At 50.0% G+C, this 19,627-nt stretch overlaps 1 protein-coding gene across 3 annotated transcripts in view; it reads right to left on the bottom strand.

The window, feature by feature from the left end:
* Positions 1 to 5,547: 5,547 nt before the first annotated feature.
* The window catches only part of AGXT2 (alanine--glyoxylate aminotransferase 2), an 81,961-nt gene continuing 67,881 nt past the window's right edge, over positions 5,548 to 19,627 (bottom strand). For all 3 annotated transcript variants that reach the window (XM_056546696.1, XM_056546715.1, XM_056546705.1), the window contains exons 11-14: positions 18,378 to 18,466; positions 11,766 to 11,915; positions 10,147 to 10,245; positions 5,548 to 6,096 (exon numbers count right to left, since the gene is read on the bottom strand). In XM_056546696.1, coding sequence (XP_056402671.1) covers positions 5,992 to 6,096; positions 10,147 to 10,245; positions 11,766 to 11,915; positions 18,378 to 18,466 — 443 coding nt within the window. In that variant the 3' untranslated portion in view covers positions 5,548 to 5,991. The remainder of the gene's footprint in view (positions 6,097 to 10,146; positions 10,246 to 11,765; positions 11,916 to 18,377; positions 18,467 to 19,627) is intronic.

The following is a 19,627-nucleotide window of genomic DNA, read 5'->3' as shown; positions in this document are numbered from 1 at the left end:
TGGTCATACAGAAAAGAAATTTAAAAAGAAAAGAACTTCCTGTGGAGCATACAGCAGCTGATAAGTACTGGAAGGATTAAGATTTTTAAATAGAAGTAATTTACAAATCTGTTTAACTTTCTTGCACCAGTTGATTAATAAAAAAAAAAAAAAATATATATATATATATATATATATATATATATATATATATATATATTGTTTTCCCCAAGAGTACCCCTTTAATGTGCTATCTGTCACGATTCGGCTGGCTGGAGGTGGATCCTCTGTGCCAGAGAGGGATTGGCGTGGACCGTGCTGGTGGACCGGTTCTAAGTTGCTACTGGTATTCACCAGAGCCCGCCGCAAAGCGGGATGGTCTTGCAGCGGCGGTAGCAACCAGGTCGTATCCACCAGCAACGGCTCAACCTCTCTGACTGCTGAAGATAGGCGCGGTACAAGGGAGTAGACAAGAGCAAGGTCGGACGTAGCAGAAGGTCAGGGCAGGCAGCAAGGATCGTAGTCAGGGGCAACGGCAGGAGGTCTGGAACACAGGCTAGGAACACACAAGGAAACGCTTTCACTGGCACAATGGCAACAAGATCCGGCGAGGGAGTGCAGGGGAAGTGAAGTATAAATAGGGAGTGCACAGGTGAACACACTAATTAAGCCAGCTGCGCCAATCAGTGGCACAGTGGCCCTTTAAATTGCAGAGACCCGGCGCGCGCGCCCTAAGGAGCGGGGCCGCGCGCGCCGGGACAAGACCGACGGAGAGCGAGTCAGGTACGGGAGCCGGGATGCGCATCGCGAGCGGGCGCCTCCCGCATCGCGAATCGCATCCCGGCTGAGAGAGGTATTGCAGCGCACCCGGTCAGCAGGTCTGACCGGGGCGCTGCAAATGCGAGGATGTTGCGAGCGCTCCGGGGAGGAGCGGGGACCCGGAGCGCTCGGCGTAACAGTACCCCCCCCCCTTGGGTCTCCCCCTCTTCTTGGAGCCTGAGAACCTGAGGACAAGACTTTTGTCTAGGATGTTGTCCTCAGGTTCCCAGGATCTCTCTTCTGGACCACAGCCTTCCCAATCCACCAAGAAAAATGTTTTCCCTCTGACCGTCTTGGAGGCCAGAATCTCCTTCACGGAGAAGACGTCAGAAGAACCGGAAACAGGAGTGGGAGAAACAAGTTTGGGAGAGAAGCGGTTAATGATGAGTGGTTTAAGGAGAGAGACATGGAAGGCATTGGGAATACGAAGAGAAGGAGGAAGAAGGAGTTTGTAAGAGACAGGGTTAATCTGGCACAAGACTTTGAAAGGACCAAGATAGCGTGGTCCCAGTTTGTAACTGGGGACACGAAAGCGGACATATTTAGCGGAGAGCCATACCTTGTCTCCCGGAGCAAAAATGGGGGGAGTTCTTCTTTTCTTATCGGCAAACCTTTTCATGCGGGATGAAGCCTGTAAAAGAGAATTTTGGGTCTCTTTCCATATGGTGGAAAGATCACGAGTCACTTCATCCACAGCGGGCAAACTAGAGGGCAAGGGAGTAGGGAGGGGGGGAAGAGGGTGACGGCCGTACACCACGAAAAATGGGGACTTAGCAGAAGATTCGGAGACTCTGAAGTTGTATGAAAATTCGGCCCATGGTAGAAGATCTGCCCAGTCATCCTGGCGGGAGGAAACAAAATGCCGTAAATAGTCACCCAGGACCTGGTTAATTCTTTCTACTTGCCCATTGGATTGGGGATGATAAGAAGAAGAGAAATTTAATTTAATCTTGAGCTGTTTACAGAGGGCCCTCCTGAATTTAGACACAAATTGGACGCCTCTATCCGAGACGATCTGCGTGGGCAAACCGTGAAGACGAAAAATGTGTACAAAAAATTGTTTTGCCAACTGAGGCGCTGAAGGAAGACCAGGAAGAGGAATAAAATGTGCCATCTTGGAAAATCGATCAACGACCACCCAAACAACAGTGTTGCCACAGGATGGGGGTAAGTCTGTAATAAAGTCCATACCAATCAGTGACCAAGGCTGTTCGGGGACAGGCAGAGGATGAAGAAGACCAGCAGGCTTCTGGCGAGGAGTCTTATCCCGGGCACAGACAGTACAGGCCCGCACAAAATCAACAACCAGAGTCGGCCACCAATAGAAACGAGAGATGAGTTGCAAGGATTTTTTGATGCCCGCATGGCCTGCGAGGTGGGAGGAGTGTCCCCATTTGAGAATCCCGAGACGCTGGCGTGGAGAAACGAAGGTCTTCCCTGGAGGAGTTTGCCTGATGGAGGCTGGAGAAGTGGAGATCAGACAGTCAGGAGGAATGATGTGTTGCGGAGAGAGCTCTACTTCCGAGGCATCCGAGGAACGAGAGAGGGCATCGGCCCTAATGTTCTTGTCGGCAGGGCGAAAATGAATTTCAAAGTTAAAACGGGCAAAGAACAACGACCACCTGGCCTGGCGAGGATTCAGCCGTTGGGCAGACTGGAGATAGGAGAGATTCTTGTGATCAGTGTATATGATAACTGGAAATTTTGATCCCTCCAGCAGATGCCTCCATTCCTCAAGCGCCAATTTAATGGCCAGTAGTTCTCGATCCCCGATGGAGTAGTTTCTCTACGCCGGAAAGAAGGTCCTAGAAAAAAAACCACAAGTAACAGCATGCCCGGAAGAATTTTTTTGTAGAAGGACAGCTCCAGCTCCCACTGAGGAGGCATCTACCTCCAATAGGAAGGGTTTAGATGGGTCAGGTCTGGAGAGCACGGGAGCAGAAGAAAAGGCAGACTTGAGATGTTTAAATGCGTCTTCCGCTTGGGGAGACCAGGACTTGGGATTGGCATTTTTCTTGGTTAAAGCCACGATAGGAGCCACAATAGTGGAAAAGTGTGGAATAAATTGTCTGTAATAATTGGCGAACCCCAAAAAACGTTGGATAGCACGGAGTCCGGAGGGGCGTGGCCAATCTAAGACGGCAGAGAGTTTATCTGGGTCCATTTGTAGTCCCTGGCCAGAGACCAAGTATCCTAGGAAAGGAAGAGATTGACATTCAAACAGACATTTCTCCATTTTGGCATAAAGCTGATTGTCTCGAAGTCTCTGAAGAACCATGCGGACATGCTGGCGGTGTTCTTCTAAGTTGGCAGAAAAAATCAGAATATCGTCCAGATAAACCACAACACAGGAATATAAGAGATCACGAAAAATGTCATTAACAAAGTCTTGGAAGACGGCAGGGGCGTTGCACAGGCCAAAGGGCATGACCAGATACTCAAAGTGTCCATCTCTGGTGTTAAATGCAGTCTTCCATTCGTCCCCCTCCCTGATGCGGATGAGATTATAAGCACCTCTTAAGTCCAGTTTGGTAAAGATGTGGGCACCTTGTAGGCGATCAAAGAGTTCCGAGATAAGAGGTAGGGGGTAGCGGTTCTTTACCGTGATTTTATTAAGTCCGCGGTAATCAATGCAAGGACGTAGGGAGCCATCTTTTTTGGACACAAAAAAAAATCCAGCTCCGGCAGGAGAGGAGGATTTGCGGATAAACCCCTTTTTTAAATTTTCCTGGATGTACTCTGACATGGCAAGAGTCTCTGGAGCAGACAGAGGATAAATTCTGCCCCGGGGTGGAGTAGTACCCGGGAGGAGGTCAATAGGACAGTCATAAGGCCTGTGAGGAGGTAAAGTCTCAGCTTGCTTTTTGCAAAACACGTCAGCATAGTCCATATAAGCCTTAGGAAGACCGGTTACAGGGGGAACCACAGGGTCACGGCAGGGAGTACTGGGAACCGGTTTAAGACAGTCCTTGAAACAAGAAGTACCCCAGTTCTTGATTTCTCCTGTGGACCAATCAAGGGTTGGGGAATGGCGTTGAAGCCACGGTAATCCAAGAAGAATTTCGGAAGTGCAGTTGGAGAGGACCAAAAATTCAATTTTTTCGTGATGAGGTCCGATGCACATTAGGAGAGGTTCCGTGCGGTAACGCACGGTACAGTCCAATCTTTCATTGTTAACAGAATTGATGTAGAGGGGTCTGGCGAGACTGGTCACCGGGATGGAGAGGAGAGGAGCCGGGGAGAAAAAACGCCTCGTGCGAACAAAGTCCATATCCTGGCGGAGCTTCTGACGCCTTTCGGAAAAACGCATGTCAATGCGGGTGGCCAGATGAATAAGTTCATGCAGGTTAGCAGGAATTTCTCGTGCGGCCAGCACATCTTTAATGTTGCTGGATAGGCCCCAGAGGGCCTCATTATTCCAGGATAATTCGGAGGCAAGAGTACGGAATTGGATGGCGTACTCGCCAACAGAAGAATTACCCTGGACCAGGTTCAGCAGGGCAGTCTCAGCAGAAGAGGCTCGGGCAGGTTCCTCAAAGACACTTCGAATCTCCGTGAAGAAGGAGTGTACAGAGGCAGTGACGGGGTCATTGCGGTCCCAGAGCGGTGTGGCCCATGACAGAGCTTTCCCAGACAGAAGGCTGACTACGAAAGCCACCTTAGACCTTTCAGTAGGAAACTGGTCCGACATCATCTCCAAGTGCAGGGAACATTGCGAAAGAAAGCCACGGCAAAACTTAGAGTCCCCATCAAATTTATCCGGCAAGGATAATCGTAGGCCGGAAGCGGCCACTCGCTGCGGAGGAGGTGCAGGAGCTGGCGGAGGAGATGATTGCTGAAGCTGTGGTAGTAGCTGCTGTAGCATCACGGTCAGTTGAGACAGCTGGTGGCCTTGTTGCGCTATCTGTTGCGACTGCTGGGCGACCACCGTGGTGAGGTCGGCGACAACTGGCAGTGGGACTTCAGCGGGATCCATGGCCGGATCTACTGTCACGATTCGGCTGGCTGGAGGTGGATCCTCTGTGCCAGAGAGGGATTGGCGTGGACCGTGCTGGTGGACCGGTTCTAAGTTGCTACTGGTATTCACCAGAGCCCGCCGCAAAGCGGGATGGTCTTGCAGCGGCGGTAGCAACCAGGTCGTATCCACCAGCAACGGCTCAACCTCTCTGACTGCTGAAGATAGGCGCGGTACAAGGGAGTAGACAAGAGCAAGGTCGGACGTAGCAGAAGGTCAGGGCAGGCAGCAAGGATCGTAGTCAGGGGCAACGGCAGGAGGTCTGGAACACAGGCTAGGAACACACAAGGAAACGCTTTCACTGGCACAATGGCAACAAGATCCGGCGAGGGAGTGAAGGGGAAGTGAAGTATAAATAGGGAGTGCACAGGTGAACACACTAATTAAGCCAGCTGCGCCAATCAGTGGCGCAGTGGCCCTTTAAATTGCAGAGACCCGGCGCGCGCACGCCCTAAGGAGCGGGGCCGCGCGCGCCGGGACAAGACCGACGGAGAGCGAGTCAGGTACGGGAGCCGGGATGCGCATCGCGAGCGGGCGCCTCCCGCATCGCGAATCGCATCCCGGCTGAGAGAGGTATTGCAGCGCACCCGGTCAGCAGGTCTGACCGGGGCGCTGCAAATGCGAGGATGTTGCGAGCGCTCCGGGGAGGAGCGGGGACCCGGAGCGCTCGGCGTAACACTATCAAGTTTATTTTTATTTTTATTATAGCACTGTTTTTATACCAATAAGGCACTTTAGGAGGAGTTGTATTGACTGTATTACATTACTTACTGTTGATTGGAGAGACATATTTTGGATTATATGTGATTGTTACCTCCGCTTTTGCATGCTACAAAGGGTGAATGCTACGTTACTTTGTTCTCTCTCATGCATCTTAAAATAAAGTAGCATTCAATTTGCGCCATGTTTCATAACCAAACACACCAGTGCAGGTGCCCCGCGTTATCTCTATGGACGGGCAAAGAAGAATTATTCCAAAATTTAATAACATTTTTCTACAATTACAGAATTATTCTCTAGCCATGTTATGGCAGTCTATGGCAACCAATGATCTAGCCCAGGGGCAGAATGTGTAAAATGACACAATGAGAATGTTTGTTAAACCTAATAAGATGATTCATCATTTTTTTCTCTGTAGTAAATAGTTTATAGTCCTGGATTTGTTGTCTTCTGGTTCATCAGGCCGCTGTATCCAGGTATTTGTTTATTGCAGCCTCTAACACCGCCACCGCAAAATCTGCATCTTCCTTCTTGATGCACATTGGAGGCTTAATACGGAATATCTGTCAAGAGAGTTTAAGGAAATTTTTACTTTATCCACCATTGATAATAGGTGATGGGGACACCTAGGGCTGGGCGGTATACCAGTTCATACCAAATACCGAATTTTTTGGGCTGCACGATATGAATTTTTCCCATACCGCAATACCGGTTAGGCCCCTCCCCCTTGGGAATTAATTATCAGCCCAGCGCTGTGCTGTCCCCACATGGGGGAACTAATCATACGTGACCCGCCAGCACTGTTCTGCTCCCCCCCCCCACCAAATCATATGACCCGCCAGCGCTGTTCTGCTCCTCCCCACCACATCATGTGACCCGCCAGTGCTGTTCTGCTCCCCCCCACCAAATCATGTGACCGGCCAGCGCTGTTCTGCTCCTCCCCACCAAATCATATGACCCGCCAGCGCTGTTCTGCTCCTCCCCACCAAATCATATGACCCGCCAGCACTGTTCTGCTCCGCCCCACCAAATCATGTGACCCGCCAGCTCTGTTCTGCTCCCCCCACCAAATCATGTGACCCGCCAGCCCTGTTCTGCTCCTCCCCCACCAAATCATGTGACCCGCCAGCACTGTTCTGCTCCTCCCCACCAAATCATGTGACCCGCCAGCACTGTTCTGCTCCTCCCCACCAAATCATGTGACCCGCCAGCGCTGTTCTGCTCCCCCCACCAAATCATGTGACCCGCCAGCACTGTTCTGCTCCGCCCCACCAAATCATGTGACCCGCCAGCACTGTTCTGCTCCGCCCCACCAAATCATGTGACCCGCCAGCACTGTTCTGCTCCTCCCCACCAAATCATATGACCCGCCAGCGCTGTTCTGCTCCCCCCACCAAATCACGTGACCCGCCAGCAATGTTCTGCTCCGCCCCACCAAATCATGTGACCCGCCAGCACTGTTCTGCTCCCCCCACCAAATCATGTGACCCGCCAGCACTGTTCTGCTCCTCCCCACCAAATCATATGACCCGCCAGCGCTGTTCTGCTCCCCCCACCAAATCATGTGACCCGCCAGCAATGTTCTGCTCCGCCCCACCAAATCATGTGACCCGCCAGCACTGTTCTGCTCCCCCCCCACCAAATCATGTGACCCGCCAGCACTGTTCTGCTCCCCCCCCACCAAATCATGTTACCCACCAGCGCTGTTCTGCTCCCCCCCAATTAATTATCAGCCCAGCGGGGTACTACTCACATATGTCACCCGCAAGCACTGCCCTCCTCCTCTTTGTTGCGGGCCGCAGGAACTCTATACTGTACGCCAGTGGTCTCCAACCTGCAGACCTCCAGATGTTGCAAAACTACAACTCCCAGCATGCCCGGACAGCCAACGGCTGTCCGGGCATGCTGGGAGTTGTAGTTTTGCAACAGCTGTGGGACCGCAGGTTTGAGACCACTGCTGTACGCTGTATCCTTATGCCCGGGCTGCAAAAGATAAAGAAAATAAACTTTAACTTACCTACGTTGGCCTTACGCTGGGGACGGGAACGTCGGACAGCCGTCAGCCTATCACCGGCCGCAGCGATGTCCCTCCCCGGCCAGTGATAGGCTGAGCCCACTGTCTTGTAAGAAGCTCTGGCCGGCTTCTTACATGACAGTGCGTTTAATCTATCACTGGCCGGGGAGGGACATCGCTCCGGCCGGTGATAGGCTGATGGCTGTCCTGCGTTCCCGTCCCCAGCGTGAGGCCGACGTAGGTAAGTTTAAGTTTATTTTCTTTATCTTTTGCAGCCCGGGCATAGGGATACAGCGTACAGCAGTGGTCTCCAACCTGCGGACCTCCAGCTGTTGCAAAACTACAACTCCCAGGATGCCCGGACAGCCGTTGGCTGTCCAGGCATGCTGGAAGTTGTAGTTTTGCAACATCTGGAGGTCCGCAGATTGGAAACCATTGGCGTACAGTATAGAGTTCTGTCGCCGGCGGCCCCCAACAAAGAGGAGGAGGGGCAGTGCTTACGGGTGACATATGTGAGTAGTACATAATTAATTGGGGGGGGGGGGAGCAGAACAGCGCTCGCGGGTAACATGATTTGGGGTGGGGGTGGTGGTGAAAGAAATACCGTTATATACCGTGGAACCGCCATAAGTTACAAAAATACCGCGATACACATATTTGGTCATACCGCCCAGCTCTAGGGACAGTTCACCTTTCCCCCCCTTGCTGCTTAGGCCACAGAAGATGCCCACAACAATCTCTGATAAAATCCAAAGAGTTACTTTTTGACTAAGGTTTATTTAGCTGCTGTAAAGCAAATCTTTGAAATGCTGCTCACAGGGCTCCCCCCGTAATCGTGTAAGGAAGATAAAGTTTACAAAATCAACAATTAGAAAATAAAAACAAACGTGGAATAATAGAACAAGCATCAGATGTATATCTATGCCTCAGATGCACAAATTGGGGTGTGACCCAAGCCTAATATTGCCTGCTCTGGTGTCAATGTGAACCAGTGTCATGCATCCCCAGAAGTGTCTATCTAGTGTCTATTTTTTTTTTCTCTTAGATTACCTGGAAGTGTGCGAGATTTCTTGACTCCTTGTATAGCAGGTAAGTCCCCCCAAAAGAGACTCACTAAGGGAAGCTCACTGCGTAGATATTCTAAGTGCACAACAAGAGCTATACAGTGGTCCCTCAACATATGATATTAATTGGTTCCAGGAGAACCATCATATGTTGAAACCATCATATGTCGAGTACATATGTCTATGTAAAAATGGTAATTGGTTCTGGGGCCTCGGAACCATTGTATGTTGAATACATATCTCTATGGGAAAGTGCCAATTGGTTCTGGGATGACCATTGTATGGGGAGTGTTTAACAAACCAGGGTGCCTCCAGCTGTTGCACAACTACAACTCCCAGCATGCATGTACAGCCATTGACTGTCTGGGCATGCTGGGAGTTATAGTTTTGCAACAGCTGGAGGCACACTGATAGGGAAACATTGATGTATGGGGTGTATAGTGTGTATATGTATTGTATGTGATGTGTGACATCGCATACAGTACTGTACAGTTCTTTAAATACCTTCAGGGGGGACAGAATGTCCTCCATTACCATCCTGCCGACTACAGCTCTATAGGAAAGGAAGGGGAGGGCAGCCAGCAGCTCATTGGATACCTGCAGCAAGATGCTGCAGGCTATTGGCTATGGCTGCACTGGGGGGGCGGGGCTTACACAGAACTCACAGTGGAAGCCTGTATGAGTTAGCAGGACAGCATGTGAGTAACAGGAGGCAGAACGGGGCACACGGGGACATTAAACAACTATCTGTCAGTTGCTGAAGTTGTCAGTGCTGTCAGATAGCTGTTTGTACGATGGCCCCGACACACAGCAGCATCATATGTTGAGGCTGCCTTCAACATACGATGGGCTCTGAGAGGCCATCATATGTTGAAATGATCATATGTCGGGGCCATCATAAGTCGGGGGGTCACTGTATAGCTACGAATACTGTGGGCTCTCCTTGGAGGCCAAAGCAGATTGACAAAATGCTATAATTTCATTATGTGAATGTGTAATAGGAAGCAGGGGATCACCACAAATGAGCACCAACCATTATAGAGACATAATATGCACTATGCTGCTTGGCTGATGCTTGTTTATGGTGGGCATTCTTTGGGCACTATGCAGGCCCTGATGTTGATGACACTGCAAGTGCTGTTATTATGCGGCATACTTGGGTTACCTTTAGAGATGAGCGAATTTACAGTAAATTCGATTCGTCACGAACTTCTCGGCTCGGCAGTTGATGGCTTTTCCTGCATAAATTAGTTCAGCTTTCCGGAGCTCCCGTTGGCTGGAAAAGGTGGATACAGTCCTAGGAGACTCTTTCCTAGGACTGTATCCACCTTTTCCAGCCCACGGGAGCACCTGAAAGCTGAACTAATTTATGCAGGATAAGGCATCAACTGCCGAGCCGAGAAGTTCGTGACGAATCGAATTTACTGTAAATTCGCTCATCTCTAAAGGTAACCCAAGTATGCCACTCATCTCTAAAGGTAACCCAAGTATCCCTTATTCTTGTAAATTAGGAGCAGTTCAAAAAATAAACTTACGTTATTGTAAAGTCCTCCTTTTCCCAATAGCACCCCATTGTCTCTGCAGTTCTCCCATATAACATTCAGCTTTTCTGCAGGGAGCGGCTGTCGGGTTTTCTGGAGAAGTAAAAATAAATGAAATCTTAATTCTGTAAAAGGGTTTTTGGGGTTTTGAGGTCCCATTTTCAGACATATTGTTGAGAAACTTTAGGAAGTTGAGTGGTCCTAATCTTTTAGCCTCCCTCTCGAAGACTGATCCCTTCAATCTACAACCCATTAATTTCAATGTAAACTATGTAATGCATCATCCTACTGTAGTGGATATATATATATATATTTAGATACAGTGGTCCCTCAACATACGATGGTAATCCGTTCCAAACGGACCATCGTTTGTTGAAACCATCGTATGTTGAGGGATCCTTGCAATGTAAAGTATAGGACAGTGGTCTACAACCTGTGGACCTCCAGATGTTGCAAAACTACAACAACCAGCATGCCCGGACAGCCAACGGCTGTCCGGGCATGCTGGGAGTTGTAGTTTTGAAACATCTGGAGGTCTGCAGGTTGAAGACCACTGGTATTCAAGGTTGTACTCACGCGTCACCGCTGCCCTGGATGTCGCCGTCCATCGCAGTCGCCGCGTCCCTGGGGTGTCCCCGACGCTCCGGCAAGACCTCTGCTTCCCCGGCATCCTCGCTCTCTGTCACCGCCATCACGTTGCTATGCACGCCGCTCCTATTGGATGATGGCATGGCATGCGCAGCGACCTGATGACGTTAGAGAAGAGCGCAGACGATGCAGGGATCCCGAAGAGGATGTGCCGGAGCCCCGAGGACAGGTAAGTGATCGTCAGCGGACCACACGGGGCACCGTAAACGACTATCCGGTGGCAGCTGAAGCAGTCTGCGCTGCAGGATAGCCATTTATGCGATGGCCCCCGACATACAAAAGCATCGTACGTTGATGCTGCCTTCAACATGCGATGGCCTCTGAGAGACCATCGTATCTTGAACTGATCATATGTCGGGGCCATCGTAGGTCGGGGGGGTCACCGTACATTAAAGCAGGGTGGGGCGCATGCGCTGTGGACTGCTGTGTCTTCCTACACAGCGGTCCTAGCGCTGACAGAGAGGATAGGCTTGGCTTGGGGTTGGCAAAGCTCCACCGCCACCATGCCTATCCTCTCTGTCAGCGCTGACCACTGTATAAAAGTATTTTATAAGTTGGAAAGAGCGGCCATAAAGGTATGGTTAGACTCACTATATGGTCGTCTGTAACAACATTGAGGTAGTCTCGGGGGTAATAAATGAGGACAGTTGCGCATTAGTTAATTCTACTTTTTTTATTGGCTATTTTCTTCAACAAATATTCATTGGGTCCTACCAGTTCTCAGGGTGTAAAATACCTGTGCTGCTGTTAGGACTAAGGGAAAATAAATTATTGTTAGAAATGAATGAATAGCTCATTGATATTGGGCCCTTTTAAATTGGACGACCCCCCCCCTCTAATTGTAAATGGAGCCTTTATAACTTGTGAGGCGAAATAAAGCAGAAACACCTTTTCTAAAAAGCAGTGAACGATTGTATCAACTTCTGTCTGAAAAATATTTGCATGCTATAACAAATCCTTCATACCTTATCTGTCACCAGCTCCACACCGATCATTAACCCTTTCCCACGAACATCTCCAACAATTTCAAACTTATCCCGAAGCTTGGAAAGTTCCAGCAGCAAATAGGTTCCTACGGTGTTACAATTGTCTTGTAGACCATCCTCTTCAATCACCTAGGGGGGCAAATAGGAGAACATCTTAACCTAAAAAGGCACTATAATCAATGACATATACCTGACTCATGTCTGTCCTTTTATAGAGAAGAACAGATGGACAGCTATCCTCACTCTGATTAAAAGGGTACTCCGGTGAAAACCTTTTCTCTTTTAAATCAACTGGTGGCAGAAAGTTAAACATATTTGTAAATTACTTCTATTAAAAAATCTTAATCCTTCCAGTACTTATTAGCTGCTGAATGCTACAGAGGAAATTCCTTTCTTTTTGGAACACTGATGACATCACGAGCACAGTGCTCTCTGCAGACATCTCAGTCCATTTTAGCAACCGTGCATAGCAGATGAATGCTAAGGGCAGCATGGTGGCTCAGTGGTTAGCACTGCTGCCTTGCAGTGCTGGGACTTGGGTTCAAATCCCACTAAGGACAACAATAAATAAAGCATTATTATTATTATAATAACGTCGGCAGAGGGCACTGTGCTCGTGATGTCATCAGAGAGCATTCCAAAAAGAAAAGAATTTCCTCTGTAGTATTCAGCAGCTAATAAGTACAGGAAGGATTGAGATTTTTTAATAGAAGTAATTTACAAATATGTTTAACTTTCTGCCACCAATTGATTTAAAAGAAAAAAGGTTTTCACCGGAGTACCCCTTTAATGTTTCTACACTTGTGATCTGATTTTCCATTTGGAATAGATGATCTCTATAGTGTGCAGGTTGTGGTACTTCAGGTTGCATCTAGCAAACACTTTATTTCTGGCTTAGTGACTATTATCCTAAATGTATAGGAGTGATCACCAAAATCATTTCTGTGTTGATCCCCATTGATCATAAAGGGGTTATCCAGGAATAGAAAAACAGAACTAATTTATTTCAAAAACTGCTTCCCATCTGTCTCCAGGTTGTGTGTGGTATTACAACTTGGCTCTATTAACTTCAGTGTAACTGAGCTGTAGAACCACACCCAACCTGGAGACAGACGGGGAGCAGTTTTTGACCTAAATTAGCCCTGTTTTTCTATTCCTGGATAACCCCTTTAAGTTTTGTTACATGTCCCCAGCATAGATTGTGGTCACAGCCAGGGGACTCACCTGCAATTACATGGTTATAGCTTGTGGACAGGGGTCCATGTACTTCCACAACTTTATAAATATTTGGTCTTGTGTAACACTGGCAGCAGTAAGAAACATCTACAGTGGTCCCTCAACATACGATGGTAATTCGTTCCAAACAAGCCATCGTTTATCGAATCCATCGTATGTTGAGGGATTCGTGCAATGTAAAGTATAAGAAGCTGTACTCACCTGTCCCCGCCGCTCGAGATGGTGTCCCCGATGCTCCCGATGGTGACCCCGGCCTCCGCTGGGCTCTCCGCTGTCTTCTCCGGTCCTCTTCTGTCTTCTCCGGTCCTCTTCTGTCTTCTCCAGTACTCTTCTGTCTTCCGCAAGGCCTTACTGGGCCTGCGTAGCGACGTCATTACGCCACTGCGTACACCATTCCTATTCCTATGGATGTCATCGGAGAGGGCCGAGAAGACACCGGAAGACCAGAGCTGGACCCGGAGGGCACCCCGGAGCATCGTGGAGGGGTAAGTAATACTTGCCGCACCACACGGGGAACATTAAGCTGCTATCCGGCAGCAGCTTAAGCATTTGGCGCTGCCAGATAGCACTTAATGCGATGGCCCCGACATAAAAAAGCATCATATGTCGATACTGACATCGACATGCGATGGCCTCTGAGAGGCCATCATATGTCGATTTCATCATATGTCGGGGCCATCGTAGGTCGGGGGTCACTGTATTTTCATAATAAAAATAGCTTTTGTTGTGTAAACAATAGTAAATCATAAATAAAAGAAATTCAGATTAATGGAGTAAGGCTGGGTTCACACTACGTTTTGTACTTACGGTTCCCGTATACGGCTGGGAGGAGGGGGGGCGGGGTTACTCGCGGCGCCCGCACTCAGCCGTATAGGGGAACCGTATTTAATGCATGTCTATGAGCCGACCGGAGTGAACCGCAGCCTCCGGTCGGCTGCGTTTTCGGCCGTATGCGGTTTCCCAACTGCAGGCAAAAACGTGGTCCGTAAGTACAAAACGTAGTGTGAACCCAGCCTAACAAAATTCGCAATGAAGTTTAGTGGGATTTAAAAAAATTGTCACTTGCTGTATGTAAAGTGTATTGCACCGAAATTTCGTCCGCCAAAGATTATCGACCGAAAATGCCCCTTTCGGCATTTTTGGCTGAATGAAATTTCAGCTGATAATTTTGGTGGGCGTGGCTTAATCCTCTCCCGACCCATAGGATACACATACATCATGGATCGGGTGAGGACATGACAGGAGCCACGGGTCAGGTCTGGGTCATAACCAGGAGATGCCTGCTGCAATCAGCAGCCGACATCTGCCTGTAATGATGGACATCGGAAATAATTTTGTTTCTGATCCTGTCGTATGAACGGCATAAACTGCAAACAAAATTAAATGCAAAAAGTAATAAAATGTAACATAAACTATATTTAAAAAAAGGGGGGGGCTAAGCATTTTTGGTTTCGGTTTTCGGCCAAGCAGAGCCTAAATTTTTGGTTTCGGCCCAAAATTTCCCTTTCGGTGCTTCCCTACTTTAAATGGTCATAAACAGGAGAATACAGCAGCACACTGCTAGCACAAAGATACAGATCAAACATGAAATGCTATATTGCTACAATGCAAAAAAATGAAAAAATTTTGGTACTTTGCTCACCTTTTGGCGGCCAAATACTTTCACTATCCTTTAAAAACAACTTGCCTCCATGTGATTTTTTTTAAATCTCTTCATTTACAAATAAAATGACTTTATCCCTGAAAAAGCTTTAAAGTCTTGGCCACTAGATGTCTAACTTGTCTGCAGTCTGCTGTTCATTGCCTGATACAATCAATCTGTATCTAGTAACAGAAGAAGCAAGATGGAACAAAGGACCTGGGGGCAGAAATGATCTTGTTCTATGCCTCCTAAATGTAATTCCCAACCACTCCTTTTAATCTGCAGGCTTATCATCATTATAAGCAGCAAAAGTTCAGTGCGTAGTATCACCCCTTCCTTGCTGTGCTGCTGTTTCTTTCATATCTCACATAGCAACATGCCAACCCAGTGCATTAATAACCCTCTTCAGTAGTGGCTTAGTGCTGTACTTCAGATCATTCTCCAGAATAGGGCCAACCTGTTCAGTCCAATGCACTTACGACAACTATATTGTTACGCCTAGCGCTCCGGGTCCCCGCTCCTCCCCGGAGCGCTCACGGCGTCTTTCTCCCCGCAGCGCCCCGGTCAGTCCCGCTGACCGGGAGCGCTGCACTGTCATGGCCGTTGGGGATGCGATTCGCACAGCGGGACGCGCCCGCTCGCGAATCGCATCCCAGGTCACTTACCCGTCCCGGTCCCCTGCTGTCATGTGCTGGCGCGCGCGGCTCCGCTCTCTAGGGCGCGCGCGCGCCAGCTCTCTGAGACTTAAAGGGCCAGTGCACCAATGATTGGTGCCTGGCCCAATTAGCTTAATTGGCTTCCACCTGCTCCCAGACTATATCAGATCACTGCCCCTGCACTCCCCTGCCGGATCTTGTTGCCTTGTGCCAGTGAAAGCGTTTAGTGTGTCCAAAGCCTGTGTACCTGAACTTCTGCTACCCATCCTGACTACGAACCTTGCCGCCTGCCCCCGACCTTCTGCTACGTCTGACCTTGCCTCTGCCTAGTCCTTCTGTCCCACGCCTTCTCAGCAGTCAGCGAGGTAGAGCCGTTGCTAGTGGATACGACCTGGTTGCTACTGCCGCAGCAAGACCATCCCGCTTTGCGGCGGGCTCTGGTGAAAACCAGTAGCCTCTTAGAACCGGTCCACTAGCACGGTCCACGCCAATCCCTCGCTGACACAGAGGATCCACTACCTGGAAGCCGAATCGTGACAGTAGATCCGGCCATGGATCCCGCTGAGGTGCCGCTGCCAAGTCTCGCTGATCTTCCCACGGTGGTCGCTCAGCAATCGCAGCAGATTGCCCAACAAGGACAGCAGCTGTCGCAGTTGACCGCCATGTTACAGCAACTTCTGCCTCTGCTACAGCAGCAACCATCTCCTCCGCCAGCTCCTGCACCTCCTCCGCAGCGAGTGGCCGCTCCTAACCTACGCTTGTCCCTGCCGGACAAATTTGATGGGGACTCTAAACTCTGCCGTGGATTTTTGTCTCAGTGTTCCCTGCATATGGAGATGTTGTCGGACTTGTTTCCTACAGAACGGTCTAAGGTGGCGTTCGTAGTAAGCCTTCTTTCAGGAAAGGCCTTGTCTTGGGCCACACCGCTCTGGGACCGCAATGATCCTGCCACAGCCACAGTCCAGTCCTTCTTCGCTGAAGTCCGAAGTGTCTTTGAGGAACCTGCCCGAGCCTCTTCTGCTGAGACTGCCTTGCTGAACCTGGTCCAGGGTAATTCTTCCGTTGGCGAGTACGCCATACAATTCCGTACTCTTGCTTCTGAACTATCCTGGAATAACGAGGCTCTCTGCGCGACCTTTAAAAAAGGCCTATCCAGTCGCATCAAGGATGTGCTGGCCGCACGAGAGACTCCTGCCAACCTCCAAGAACTCATCCATTTGGCTACCCGCATTGACATGCGTTTTTCTGAGCGACACCAAGAGCTCCGCCAGGAAAAAGACTTAGATCTCTGGGCACCTCTCCCACAGCATCCTTTGCAGTCTATGCCTGGGCCTCCCGCCGAGGAGGCCATGCAAGTGGATCGGTCTCGCCTGACCCAGGAAGAGAGGAATCGCCGTAGAGAAGAAAATCTCTGTCTGTACTGTGCCAGTACCGAGCATTTCTTGGTGGATTGCCCTATCCGTCCTCCACGTCTGGGAAACGCACGCACGCACCCAGCTCACGTGGGTGTGGCATCTCTTGGTTCTAAGTCTTCTTCTCCACGTCTCACGGTGCCCGTGCGGATTTCTCCTACAGCCAACTCCTCCCTCTCAGCCGTGGCCTGCTTGGACTCTGGTGCCTCCGGGAATTTTATTTTGGAGTCCTTTGTTAATAAATTCAGCATCCCGGTGACCCGTCTCGCCAAACCGCTCTACATTTCCGCGGTCAACGGAGCCAGATTGGACTGCACCGTGCGTTACCGCACAGAACCCCTCCTGATGTCTATCGGACCCCACCACGAAAGGATTGAGTTCTTCATTCTCCCCAGCTGTACCTCTGAGGTCCTCCTCGGTCTGCCATGGCTCCGGCTTCATTCCCCCACCCTTGATTGGACCACCGGGGAGATAAAGAACTGGGACTCTGCCTGCCATAGGAAGTGCCTCTCCCCCCCTCCCAGTCCCGTCAGGCAAACCTCTGTGCCTCCTCATGGCCCCCGTCCTGGTGTCACACTGCCCCGTGCCAGGCTTCGCCCTCTGCCCTCCCTCCCCATTCCCACTCCTGCTGTACTGCCTGCCGTTGAGGAAACCCTCCATTCTTTCCCGGTGTCCTCATCCCAGGGGAGGCAGTTACCGGTCAAAGAAAAGGGGAGACCTAAGGGGGGGGGTACTGTTACGCCTAGCGCTCCGGGTCCCCGCTCCTCCCCGGAGCGCTCACGGCGTCTTTCTCCCCGCAGCGCCCCGGTCAGTCCCGCTGACCGGGAGCGCTGCACTGTCATGGCCGTTGGGGATGCGATTCGCACAGCGGGACGCGCCCGCTCGCGAATCGCATCCCAGGTCACTTACCCGTCCCGGTCCCCTGCTGTCATGTGCTGGCGCGCGCGGCTCCGCTCTCTAGGGCGCGCGCGCACCAGCTCTCTGAGACTTAAAGGGCCAGTGCACCAATGATTGGTGCCTGGCCCAATTAGCTTAATTGGCTTCCACCTGCTCCCAGACTATATCAGATCACTGCCCCTGCACTCCCCTGCCGGATCTTGTTGCCTTGTGCCAGTGAAAGCGTTTAGTGTGTCCAAAGCCTGTGTACCTGAACTTCTGCTACCCATCCTGACTACGAACCTTGCCGCCTGCCCCCGACCTTCTGCTACGTCTGACCTTGCCTCTGCCTAGTCCTTCTGTCCCACGCCTTCTCAGCAGTCAGCGAGGTAGAGCCGTTGCTAGTGGATACGACCTGGTTGCTACTGCCGCAGCAAGACCATCCCGCTTTGCGGCGGGCTCTGGTGAAAACCAGTAGCCTCTTAGAACCGGTCCACTAGCACGGTCCACGCCAATCCCTCGCTGACACAGAGGATCCACTACCTGGAAGCCGAATCGTGACATATATGTTATGGCATAGCTGAGAAAAGTGGGTGCAGTCCTGTGATTGGCCAGACAACTAAGAAAATGACATCCCTGCGTGTGTACTACTAGCATGCTGCTCTGGTCTTACCTCCGAAATGGAGAGAAATAGCTAACTAGTATAATCTAACAAAACCATGCAGATTTTTAAAAACATTTTGAAATGACAGGTTTGCGCTAAACTTACATCCAGAACAGCTGAGCCGACCGTACATGCCATAGGATTCCCGCCAAAGGTGTTAAAATGCAGGGAACGAGCAAAGGAAGTGGCAATCTCTGAAGAAATAAAAAATAGAACAATGAAGTCCCACACTTTCAGTATGCATGTTGGAAACTAACATTGGACACACCGGTATAAATTTGATAGGACAATGGAATACTGTCATCAAAGGACAAGAACAGATTCCAATGAAAGTGAACCACCTGCAGTATGGCACTTAACAACATTGTTTGCAGATCATCAAGCAACTGTTCTGATTGGCTATGGAGATGTCTTGGGATGGGCAATGTATGGGTTGTGTGAGTGCGGATGACTAATTTATAGGTTACTCACAAGATGATGAGAGAGAGAGAGCACTTCTCACCTCCTTCCTATAACCAACCCCTTTTCCATGTATCCCAATCCCTTAATTAGTTAGGATTCCCCTTTGTATTTTAGATATGTATAGCTTGTAATAAACCCCTATAAAGATCCAGTTGTCCTCAATCAATTATTAGACAACTGAAAACCATACAGTTTCTACATTGCAATTTTGTGAAATGAATTGAACATAGTCACAATTCGACTACAGTGAGCCCAATTAAAGGGGTACTCCGCCCCTAGACATCTTATCCCGTATCCAAAGAATAGGGGATAAGATGTCAGATCGCCGCGGTGCCGCTGCTGGGGACCCCCGGGATCTCCGCTGCGGCACCGCGCTATCATTACAGCACAGAGCGAGTTCGCTCTGTGCGTAATGACGGGCGATACGGGGGACGGAGCAGCGTGACGTCATTGCGCCGCCCCTCGTGACATCACGGCCCGTCCCCTTAATGCAAGTCTATGGGAGGGGGCGTGGCGACCGCCACGCCCCCTCCCATAGACTTGTATTGAAAGGGGCGGGCCGTGACATCACGAGGTGCGGAGCCGTGATGTAACGATGCTCGGGCCCCTGTACCGCCCATCATTACGTGCAGAGCGAACTCGCTCTGTGCTGTAATGATAGCGCGGTGCCGCAGCGGGGATCCCGGGGTCTTACATCTTATCCCCTATCCTTTGGATAGGGGATAAGATGTCTAGGGGTGGAATACCCCTTTAAGCCTATGAGCCTATCAGCAACATGTCAGGCTTTAACTCTTTTTGAAAAATTAGTGATGTACAGCCTGGTAGTAATGGTACAATGTAATGCAAGTTGCTTTTACCCATTTCTCAGTAGCAGATGTCACTTAAAAATATCT

The sequence above is a fragment of the Hyla sarda genome, chromosome 1, assembly GCF_029499605.1.
Source record: "Hyla sarda isolate aHylSar1 chromosome 1, aHylSar1.hap1, whole genome shotgun sequence".
NCBI classification, from domain to species: domain Eukaryota; kingdom Metazoa; phylum Chordata; class Amphibia; order Anura; family Hylidae; genus Hyla; species Hyla sarda.
The sequence above is the reverse complement of the archived record's forward strand: the minus strand, read 5'-3'. Positions and strand labels throughout refer to the sequence as shown.